Below are 12,361 nucleotides of genomic sequence, written 5' to 3'. Positions count from 1 at the left end.
ATCTAAAAGGATTCAAAATATTACAATAAAAGAAAGAGACAGGTCAACAAAATGCTTTGAATATATAATAACAATAAACATAAAACAACATTGTACAAGATATTGACATTGCAGATTATAATGTGAAATGGGCAGGGAAAGCGTGGTGAAATAGTACAATATAGAAATCATGATTTTGAGATCAGGAAATGTGTTAAAACAACATAGGTTGGAGCTATTGGTTCTTGTTTTAATGTTTGCGTCAATGTGTAATCTGTATGGTTTGTTTCTTATCATATTTGTACAGCATAGTATAAATATAGTTATAAAAAATAAGTGTTTTTGGCAAACATGGTTGTTCAATAATGACATAACATAAAAAGGTACAAAAGGATCTAAGATAATAAGCTGGAAAGAAGGGAAACTGCATTTGATTTTTTTTTGTATGATTGGTAGCATGACAGAACAAAAGCAATGTCAAAAACCAAAAGTCCTGGGCAGCCCAAAAAGTACTTTAGATAGTGTCGATATAGACAATGACTGATAATTTAGTTCTGTTTGTCAATGACCACTAAAAACTAGGAACAAGCTATATATTGTATGAAGATCAAAAGGCACGTGGAAAGCATCACTATCCAATTGGTTTGGAACTATGCAGTTGTAGTCATTTGAGCAATCTCTGCAAGCAAAAGAGCATTTTCAGCCTGGTAATCAATTCTGGCAACTTTGGTTATCGTTGCTTTGAGCCTGGGTTCTGAATTGTACATGTCTGTTGTAATAGAGAGTGTGAAAACAAAGGAAGACAAAAGGACATGCTTGATAATGGACTGAGGCATTTTTTGTGTAGTCAAATCGTACTGCAGCATGTAAAGCTCCTTGGCAGATATTTGCAGTATATTTGTGCCAACCTCATCAAAGGCAGTAGCCCAAAGAGCCCCTGTATGATCTTGGAGCTTCATCTGCAATAAGTATTTGTAATTGCATTCTGGCACAGCAGTTTGACATCTTGAACAAAACCATTGATTATCACTTTGCTGGGTGCATTTCTTTTTACATTCTTTTCCATTAAATTTCAAAGGGCAGGCTGGATAGCAAAAAGAATCAGTTTTAATGATTCTCACAACAGCCCTAATAGTACTTTCAACTGTTTCAGAGAGAACACTTGTACGCTCTAAAACGGCTGTGATTGTCATCCTACTGTACTGTGAGTTAAGCTGGCCAGCAACACATGATTGCGGTAGAAGGGCATCTGAAATCTTTCCTCTTGACATAAGTGTCTCTGTTTCAGGTATAGAAGGGTTTATATTTAGGGTTGTTGCTGTGGTTGTGTTGACCACCTTTCCATTGAAATAACCAACACGAGCATTTCTGACTGCAAGGACAACAGCTGCTTGGGTTGTGTGCATGCTCTTCAAATCTTCACCTAGCCCTTGCCATGTTTCTCCCCATAAGTTAACATCGATAGTAAAAGCTGAGGCATCATTTATTTTTACAATTCTCTTTGTTACTTCGCTTCCATCCTTCCTGCGAATTAATGAGGGTTCTCCAACAGCAACTACAATACCAATAACATCAACTAAAGTGTTGTTGGTGCAGTATGTAATTTCATTGATTGGTGTGAATTGAGAATTATTTGCTTCACATTCAACAACATCATCACAACGCTTCAATATTGAATTGTTGTCCAAAGTTATCTCAAGATGGCTGTTAAGCTTATTCCATTTAGTGTTAGCTTCTTTAACGCAACCTTTTGACACAGTATAATATGTTCCTGGTTCAACCCTATGATAATGCATTTCTGCTACATCGCCAAAGCAAGTTATCCTAATTTCAGTACCTTCACTATCTATCATGTCAAAGCTAAATACTTGGCCAGTGGACTTTGGTGTACTGTATTGATGCATCTTCCTCTTGTTTGTCACACGCCCCTTTATTGTCCATTTATTTTGGAAGGGGTTCAAGGCTTTAATCGGGCTGATATTAACAGAAGATTCGTGCTGCACAGGTGGGAGGTGAATTCCAAATTTAAGGGATCGTTTAGTTGTGGCAGGTGCGTCTCGACCCAACATTTGTTGTTCTTGCTCTTTAAACAGATATCTAGGTTTCCCAAGCAATGGAGAATTGGTAAATTTGACAGCAAGGCTGAATATTATTATAGTCCTGTAAAAAGAGCAAAATAAGAGGTTGAATAAGCTGGATAGTGTGGAAAGGGGGATTTGAAAAGGCAAGAAGAAACCAACATAACATATAGAGGGCCATACCTTGAGTTCCAAACATTTCTACAAGCATAGGCTGTCAATGATAGGATAGTGCCAATCTTTAATGTCTCTGAAAGCAGCAAACCACTATACTTAGGTGGGAGGATCGCCAATTGCATGTGTGTGGCATCAGACAAAACAACCTTATATCGGGCATTGTCATTTTCATCGTCTATCAATTTTTCAAAAGACAAAAGCTGAAGCAGTGGAGAGGGGACATCATCCCCAGCGTTGATGCAGAGCAGTGCATGTGGGGTCAATTGTAGATGTTGTTCCACTTCCTACAAGGATAATAGAAGACAACCAAATAGATACACAAGGTCATGTACATTCATACGCATTGGCATGGGCATGACAGCCCTTTTTTTGTTTAAGCTTCCAATTTGTATTACTAGCTATGTGTGTTTTTGTTTACAGGTTTTTTTTTGTGTGCATGGACAGATTATAGATTGATGTATTGGAGCATACAAATGCACAAGGACAATGTAGAGAACATCTGTTTCAATCTATTTATATATATAAATATGTAAACAGGTGCAAAAAAATAGTTCAAGCAGCGACACATGTTGGTATATGCACTTGCATTGATGGATGAGAAGTCTACGGAAAATTAAAGAACAAATAGAGATATAATCTTTGTAAATAAGATGAATAAGAGAAAACAAATGTATAAACAAGCTCACCGAAGTTTCTGTAGAAGGTTGTTGCGAGGCAGCAGGAGAGGCCATCGGAGATGACATGGTGGCCACTGTGTTTGAGAGATGAGGAATGGGGTTTTGAACGGTGAAATAGTGAGTCTATGTCACAACAATTAAAACAAGCGAATATATTTTAACGGTCAGCACAACTCATATTGTACTTGGGATCAAGAGAAAATCTGCAGTCCAACGAGATCGCAATGAAATTTCAAAGTTACAATCAGCAATGTATATGTATAGTTTGAAGATAAGCTCTTATCAAGAATACTTGGAATAGGTTTGTCTGCTTTCAAAGAGTTTTAGTGAAAGGAAAAATAGAAAACGCTCTAATCAGTGATAAAACAAGTGCTGCATAGATACAATAAATGCTTTTTAGACTCCAGTAAATTTCTAATTACTTATATATGCACAAATGTTCAATATTTAGGTTTAGTTGACTACATCCGTGTTGGTTACTTCGTGATGTATTTATGACACATTAGTATAGCATATTTGTCTCAAGTGTGTTTTTTGATTCGATGAATTCTCTAAATATGCGTGAAAAGAACAATTATATTCCGACGTGATAAGCTACATCAGATGAAATTAATGAAGTAGAATGAATTTTGTATTTGGTGTTGCGAGCTATTTAAGGATGCACATTAAATGCGAACAAAGTTAAATTTATTTCATAGCTCCCTAAATGTACGATGTTCAGAGTATTTAGTTGCAGGGCCAGTTTCGTAGCGATCGATGGGTATAATTAATTCACAAATCTTAAGACATGCAATGCTGTCCGAATTTAAAATTAAATGGTCAATAAGTGCGTCTTTTGATATTCTGTATTTTTTTTTCACTGGAAGACATACGGTTCAACACTACAGAGGTATAAGTGGCAAATCCTAAAACTCTTAATTCCTTGTCCATTCTTCTTCTATAGAAATATTCCTTCATGCTTTAACTTAAGCAAATTTTCACAATTTAAAACCTGCAATCTTCGGAGGCATGGCCATTTCTAAGAAGGAAAAGAAAATGGAAGTTTACGAGAACTTGGAGAAGATTGAGCAATTGGAGAAGGAACTTATGGTAAGGTATACAAAGTGAAGGACATTAACACAGGTCAGTTTTTTGCGCTTAAGAGGCTCAAGATCGAGAATAATGATGAGGGAGTTTCTGTCAGCACACTAAGGGAGATATCAGTCTTAAGGGCACTTTCTAATAGCCGTTACATTGTAAGGTAAGAAATGTATACACCACCTCAATGTAGACTGTGAATTTGCAAAAAAAAGGTACACAAATATTTCAAAAAAGATTGTGTATGAGCTTTGGGTTTCACAAACAATGAATTGACTCTGCATTGGATGTTCTATTAGATTGGTTTATCGCAAGCTTTACTTTTTTAGTTGAGAGGGGCGTAACCGACTTGAATAACCATTAAAAAGCTTATGTCAAAACAATGTAGAAGAATTGAAATATGATGTCATCTTACCATCTTAGTGACCTATTATCATGTTTAAGTTCTGTGGTACTGAGTGTTTCTCTAAAATTTAGTGAGCTTAACAGTCATAAGTATCAAGATAACCATCGTCAAACGAAACAAAATAATAATCAAACTATGAGAAAATTGGCATAGAAGTTAAACCACAGGGCAATAGTGGCGGATTTAGCCATCGATAAAATCGTAAGAACAAAGGTATCTGCAAGCTATGCAATTTCAAAAATTTACTAAACATGCATGTTTTAAATTTGCCTCTTATACAGGGATGTTAAACAGAACCATACAGATTTTATTATCACAGTAGAGTATATTAATTTGTTGGGTGATAGAATAGTTCATGGAAGTCTGTTGCCTTCATGGAGACCCTGTATTAAAACTTGTTAATAACATTGGGGTACATCCCTGTTGGTTATTTTGTTGCAGTTTACAGAAGAGAAGATAACTGCACAATGCCATTTTGCTTGCTATGGTTTAAACCCATGTCGTATCAGTGGGTGAAATTGCAGCAAACCTAAAGAAAACCCAAAAACATCGGTTTAATTCGCTCGTTTGCTTTTTTATTTTGCTTTTTCCTGAATGTGAAACACTTAAATTATGTAGTAGTAATTATCAGACGTATTGCAGTTTAGGGTTTGTAGTCACCAGATCTGGAAATCTGTAGCCCGCCATGTGCAACCGCCATACCAATCTTGAAGTTTACTAATTCTTTTTAGTCCTAAGGAGCTTTGAACTCAGCGATTTAAGCCCCACACCAATGTCTTAAGTGTGCTTTTGATTCAGCGAATCCTGTAAATATGTGTGGGGAAAACAATTATATTTGGATGTCTTTGAGTTTGACAAATATCTCTAAATTTAACTATGTTCTATCATCTGTATTACCAGATATGTTTTCTTCCCTCCAAAAGCATTGATCTCTTCATCTTTAAGCATTGGCTATTTTCAGAGGTAGTTTTGACGTCAAACCATTTTTAGGTTTCTAAACTTTTAGCTTTACCTGTAGCATCACTTATTCTTGAAACTGTTCATTGTTTGCCCCACTCTTAAAACAGCTTACAAATTCTTTAGTATATGGAATTATAAAGCTAGGCATTCTAATAGGTACCATGCATTTAGGTTGAATAAATTTATTTAGAAACATTGTGTATAATTCAAAGCTTGATAGATTGATATTATTATGTTTTTGGTTCAGCTCTTCCCTATTAGTTTGTGCAAATTGAAGGTAAATTTTTTGCCTTTTAATTGGCTTGTTATATTTTTCATGGTGCTAATGAAAAATAAATCCCAAAACTTAAAATGTGTAGCTATTTAAGGTATGCTCACACATACACATTCATAATTGCAAATTTTATTCATTTAAGCTGACAGTAGCTTCTGAGGTCAATTTATATAGTAATCGTTGCATTATATTATCCGAAGTTGTAAACAAAAGTTCTTGACTAACAATTAAAAATCTGTCATTTACTCTTCTTATTTTCTTGGGTTGCAGTATTAGATTTTACAAGCGAGGCGGCAATAGATGATGCTTGGATGCCATTTTCTTATTTGAGTGAATTAAATTACCTTCTTGGTGGTAGTAATTTTCATATTCGAAGAAGAGGATGGAGTTGATTGAAAAGTTGTTCTTGAATCAATATCTGGATCTGTCATGACTTGTGGAGTTGTGTTTGGAGATTCTCATGCTGCACCTCCCAGGCAAATCTTTCAACAAGAGAAGGAAGGTGGTTGCACATAATTCCTATAAAATTATTTGAGTCATCTATATGGCAAAGAAATGAAATATAAATTTATGTTTCCACACCTTAACTAAATTGATTGACTGTCAGAGGTGCATGGTATTAGGTCCAAGTTTCTAAGAGTCCAGATCTTGTTTTTAACTGTATGGCTTTGGTTTGGCAGTCTTGCACTGTGCACTACATCAGTAAACTTTATGACTTCGGCTTGCCAGTCTTGCACTGTGTACTATATCATTTACTGATATATGAAAACTCAATGGTTGAGTAATTAAAAGTTTTGGACTTGAATAAATCATAGTGAAATCAAGTCCATGTTAATTTATGATAAGATCCATTGCAAAAAGTGTTCAATTATATTGAGTTAGAAACTTGGGCGAGCAATACAACATGGGTATGGCAATTTTCATTGTGTATTTGCAGTTTTCAAATTTAAAATATATCAGAAACTGGAAAGAGACTACTCTGGAAAATTGGAATGATTTCAACCTTGAACATAGAAAATACATTTTCTAAGGTTGATTTTTTGTATATAGATTGAAATGTTCTCAGGGAGATTGGTTTCCAGTGGACTTCTTAAGACTACTTGTTTATCCGTTCTGGCTACTAAATACAAACTAGTTATGCAGGTGGTGGGACAACCAGCTTTCCATGTGCAGCTAGAATCTTTAAGAGTCTATAATGAAGAATGGGATAACCAACATTCGGATTATGTAGAAATAAAAGCACCAACTGTTTATAGCTTTGACGTCTCTCTAGTTAGCGAAAATTGGAGATAAGAATAGAAAATGCACCTCAATGGGTGCTTAAAATTGTTTTTTGCATTGTTCTAGAGGTTAATGAAGGAATAGGAAAAAGAAAAGCAGCGACCATACCTATAGCCAAAGATATGTGTTCAAAAAGTATTTCCTCAAGCATGAATCCTAGTAATATTGTATATTGCTTGTACTTGTTGTGTACCTACACACATTATACAAACTGTGTTAGTAGAGACAAGGCACACCATTTGTTTTTTGAATGTTGTGTAATGAATAAAACACAAAGAAATTCTTTTAATTTTTTGGAAGGATTTATCAGCTAATTTTTAACAATAAATTTATAGAATGCCAGAAAAAATATAATGAATAAACAGTAAATGCTAGTTATTTTTGTTTTTTTTATTGTTAAAAATCGATGAGAAAACCTTATGGCATTCAACAAATAGTTCATGTGCCTCGTCTCTGCTAACACATTTTGTATGACATTGGTAGGTATGGTGACCGATTTTCTTGTTTCTATTTCTTTTTCTAGCTCTATTAGATCAGTCGTTCGATTTCATAAGTTTAGCTCTATGACTATTTTTAGTTTTATGAATTTCTTCATTTTGCTCTTCCATGATCTATAGTTCAAACTCTACATTGTCACTATTCTACTATCCAAACAACTTGTGATTTGTTTACAATATGAAATAATGCTAAAATGTAGACATTAGCTTGCTTCTACAAACAATACTGTTGATAATCACAATTCAAAATCAATTGCATTACATCTGTTGTACTTCACAACTACATTAGCTTGCTTTGTCAAACAACACTGCTGATAAGCACAGTATTGCATTGATGAATTAAAATACAATCTTTATATATAGAAGAAATATAGTATTCTTGATTAAATTCTTCTATTGTTGTGCATATGAGATCCTTGGTGGGAGATCACTTGTCGGTTATGTTGAAAGTCTATCTATAGTGGTTACAGAAAACCTAGTTGAATGGAATTAACTTAAATGAAAAATTATAGAAAACCCCAAAATTCAAATCTGTGGAAGACACGTGTGATATTGTAAAGCTCAATTGACTGGAATGAAGCTGAATGCAAAAGTATAGCAAAGCCCAAAATTCAAATCCTAAAGGCATGTTAGATATTGATACTTGAGCTGATGAAAACTAAATGCAAAATTGTAGCAAAGCCCCAAATTCAAATTATCATAACAGATGTTTAGCATTGAAAGCCTACTTGAATGGTATGATATAAAAAAATAAAACATAAGTTACGGTAAAACCCAAAATTCAAATCCACAGAAAACTTGTCTGGTATTAAAAGTTAATTGAATGGAATAAACATAAACCTAAAACTATGGCAAAACCCCATATGCAGATCTCCACAAGACATGTTATGTACTGGAAGAGCCACAGAATCTGCTGTAAATCATAGAACTATTCCAACTTTATGTGGCGAGGAAAGAATTCTCCGGCTCTTTGAATCCACTCAAACCTCAATTAAAAATAAGTCACCCTCTAAAGATTTCGTGCTTTAAACAAATTTTCAAACTAAGGATCCAAATGCCGAAATTGTAGAAGACAAGGATCACAATATATATACTGTGTTTCTAAATCTTGGACTAGAAAGATTTCTGCACAACAAAGTCTAACATGAACGAATTGGGCGGATTATAGATTCAACATAACTCAGAATTCGGACTCAAAATTGAATATAAATGCACACATATTATAATCAAACTTGTAGATTTGCAGGAAATTAAGCTCTGGCAATGATATCAGGCAAACAATAAACATAAGTTACGGTAAAACCCAAAATTCAAATCCACAGAAAACTTGTCTGGTATTAAAATCTAATTGAATGGAATAAACATAAACCTAAAACTATGGCAAAACCGCATATTCAGATCTCCATAAGACATGTTATGTACTGGAAGAGCCACAGAATCTGCTGTTAATCATAGAACTATTCCAACTTTATGTGGCGAGGAAAGAATTCTCCGGCTCTTTGAATCCACTCAAACCTCAATTAAAAATAAGTCACCCTCTAAAGATTTCATGCTTTAAACAAATTTTCAAACCAAGGATCCAAATGCCGAAATTGTAGAAGACAAGGATCACAATATATATACTCTGTTTCTAAATCTTGGAGTAGAAAGATTTCTGCACAACAAAGTCTAACATGAACGAATTGGGCGGATTGTAGATTCAACATAACCCAGAATTCGGACTCAAAGTTGAATATAAATGCACACATATTATAATCAAACTTGTAGATTTGCAGGAAATTAAGCTCTGGCAACGATATCAGAGAAACAATGAACCTAACCTGTAGTCAAAGCAGGGTATGTAGCGAGCTCCTGTCGGTAGTTGTCGATGAAGCTGGCGACGTATAGAGTCTGGTAAAGGGCTTGAGCGTACTGACGCCAGCAAACACAAACAGAAGAAGAAAGTTAAGACAATACAACAACATCTAATGTGCTCAATGTTTTATCCTGAATCTAGTTGCAGGGTTTCGCAGACAAAATGCATTAAAAAAACAGATTCTAGTTACCTGCGTATGAGGGGAAACATTACAATTTATTTTCCTAATTGTTATAAATCTACAAAACGAATTCTGAGACAACACTGCGCCTTTAATCATGGAAAGTAAAAACCGTAATTGCAGGGTTTCGTTGATGAAATGCAGGAAGACAAACAAAAACTTGCTTGCGAATGAAGGGAGAATAAATTTTTTAAGTTACCTGTATGTACCTTCTTCAATCTGTTTGAGCTTTTCGAAGAAATGTATGCTGTGAGAACACCATGCAAGGGCTTGCTTCAAATTGAGCTAAACAAAAAACAATACGAGCTAAATCCCTACTCCGTGCTTCTTAATTGTTACATCAGGAAATGATGAACTGGCCTGCACCTGCAGTGTACAGGGGTTACGAAGACAACACGTGAAATAAATGCCATTGCCCAGTTGATGCCCGGCGAAATAAACCCTTCGAGTTTGCAACATGCGAAGTAATGTTTCCAACTGCCAGTAATAAATGGTATTTATGAATGTGTGTCCGGTCAAATAAATATCGGCTTAACAAGCAAGCGGCAACTTTCCGACAAGCGAACTATAACCCGCCTTTTTTCCCGATGGCTTTTCCGGATGGCTGACACTTTCCCGGCAAGGAAACCCCCATACAAAAAGCCTATCGGCTTAATTATAAGAATTTTTTTAAATAAAAGCACAATTTCAAGATTTAACTTGCTAACTACATTACTACAAAAATTTAAGATATGATTCAAAATAGTTGTCCTTTGAATTTCTCAAATGCAATATCAGCCATTTAAGATATGATTCAAAATAGGGGAAAGGACCTAGTAGTTGAGCATGTTCCAATTGTTGTGAGGGTTGTTGATACCTTTTGTTCCAAAAATTGAACAAATAAAACCTATTGTTTGAAACAAAAAATATCAATTTTTGTTAGGAAATGTACCAACAGTTGTTAGGAAATGTACCAATAGTTGTTAAGAAATGTACTAATATTGTAAAAAGTAACCAATCAGGTGATGTCACATCAGCTGCACAACTATTGGGGTCTCTTTTGCACGCCTATTGGTCTCACTTTTTTTGGGGGCTGTTTTGGACACCTTGGCAAAAAGCATGCTGATGTGGCATCATATTTGATGATGTGGCATCATATTTGATGATGTGGCCCTGAAACCTTAGTTATAAGCAGGGGACTTGTCAAGTAAGCTGCTGTAAAAAAATCGGAATGATTTGAAATTTCCAAGTAGGATTTTGAGAAGCGCGAAGTTAGGGTGCACAACTACTGGGTCCTTTCCCCTAGTTGTCCTTTGAATTTCTCAAAATAGTTATCCTTTGAATTGAAATAGTTGTCCTTCCTGGACATTATAATTCTCAACTTGAATATCTTCAATTCATTCCATAGTAGGAGGGAAATATTTCTTCCTTAATCAACCATCCTCCTTCTTCTAGGTTGTCATCAATTCACCTTTGTAAAAGGTTCGTGCTCCTTCTTAATTTGCAAGTGTCATGCATTAGGTATCCAATAGCGAGTTTGTTAAGCACATGACTTCATTCATGAAGCAGACTCATAGGCCCTAGAGTTGTAAACTGTGCTCTGATACCAAAATGTAAAGGCGTAAATCGAGCTAACTTCAATAATAAACAAAATACTCTTTATTCTTAAATACAAACCCTAAAGCTGAGACTACCAACCGGTAGTCATATCAAATGAAACCTCACTACAAACTTTGCATATACCGGTTCACATTCCAACACACCGGTTCACCTTTTCACATATACCGGTTCATACCATCCATGATACTGGTTCTCTTGCCATTTTTCTTACTTCAATGTACCGGTTCATACTTCAACATATTGACATCAATGACAACATACAATATCACCATGTCATCAAACTCTGCACATATGCCAACAGTCTCCCCCTTTGGCATTGATGGCAATACACAAAGATATCTCTACATCTTCTTCCATATAATATGTCTTCAATACTGCAGATATCTTCTCTGCTTCACATCTTCTCCCTCTTTGACAACAATGCCAAAGTGGAGGCACAAACATCCATGATCTACTATGCTGCTCGCCCTGAGGAGTAGCATCCTTCAACACACCAATCCTGAAAAGATTTGACAATGCAATACCTGACTAATGTGTAGCACATACCTTTAGTTCACCTCTTGAAGGGGCAGCACCCCTAATTCACCTCTTAAATAGGTAAATATAGCCTTCGGTAGAGGCTTGGTGAATACATATGCTAACTACTCCTTACTGGAAACATGTTCCAATACAACCTCTTTGTTCTGAACTTTCTCCCTCAAGAAATGATACTTGAGCTCAAAGTGCTTGGTTCTAGCATGCAATACCGGATTCTTGGAAATATTAATTGCACTTGTGTTATCACAAAATATACTCACCGGTTCAGATACAGGGACTTTTAAACCCCTTAATACATGGTTCATCCAAATTGTCTGAGTGCAACTCATAAATGCTGCTACATATTCTGCTTCTGCTGTAGACTGAGAGATGCAACTCTGCTTCTTTCTCATCCATGAGACTAGTCTACCACCGAGAAAGAATACACCACCGGTTGTTCTCTTTCGCATCCACATTACTAGCCTAATCGACATTTGTAAATACTTTGAGATTGAAATCATTATTGTATGGATACCACAATCCATAATCTATAGTTCCCTTTAGATATCTAAGAATCCACTTGACTGCTACCAAGTTGGATTCTCTTGGACTTTTCTAAAAACGTGTAGCAATGCCCACTGCATGTGCAATGTCCAGTCTCCTGTGTACTACATAGTGCAACTTACAAATCATTGACCGGTATTCCTTCTCATTCACCAATGCCGAGTCATCTTCTTTTGACAATTTACAACCAGTCATCATAGGTGTACCAACCGGTTTGTTGTCTTCCATGCCAAAGGTCTT

The 12,361-nt window shown here is 35.6% G+C and overlaps 1 protein-coding gene and 1 long non-coding RNA gene across 2 annotated transcripts; both read right to left on the bottom strand.

Annotated features, from left to right (window-relative positions):
- Positions 1–629: 629 nt before the first annotated feature.
- LOC131029116 (replication protein A 70 kDa DNA-binding subunit A-like) lies at positions 630–2,590 on the bottom strand. The gene is made up of 3 exons (XM_059208775.1): positions 2,567–2,590; positions 2,241–2,518; positions 630–2,139 (listed from the first exon to the last, which is right to left on the bottom strand). Exons 1-3 carry the CDS (start codon positions 2,588–2,590, stop codon positions 630–632), a joined length of 1,812 nt encoding a protein of 603 aa, XP_059064758.1.
- A 231-nt stretch (positions 2,591–2,821) lies between these two features.
- Positions 2,822–10,067, bottom strand: LOC131876729 (uncharacterized). Its single transcript, XR_009372814.1, has 4 exons — positions 9,642–10,067; positions 9,227–9,317; positions 7,018–7,102; positions 2,822–3,034 (listed from the first exon to the last, which is right to left on the bottom strand). It is a non-coding gene; the product is annotated as an uncharacterized LOC131876729 (long non-coding RNA).
- Positions 10,068–12,361: the final 2,294 nt, after the last annotated feature.

Source organism: Cryptomeria japonica, chromosome 1 (assembly GCF_030272615.1).
Source record: "Cryptomeria japonica chromosome 1, Sugi_1.0, whole genome shotgun sequence".
In the NCBI taxonomy this organism is placed as follows: Eukaryota; Viridiplantae; Streptophyta; class Pinopsida; order Cupressales; family Cupressaceae; genus Cryptomeria; species Cryptomeria japonica.
Note: the sequence above shows the minus strand (reverse complement) of the source record. Positions and strands in the feature narration are given on the sequence as shown.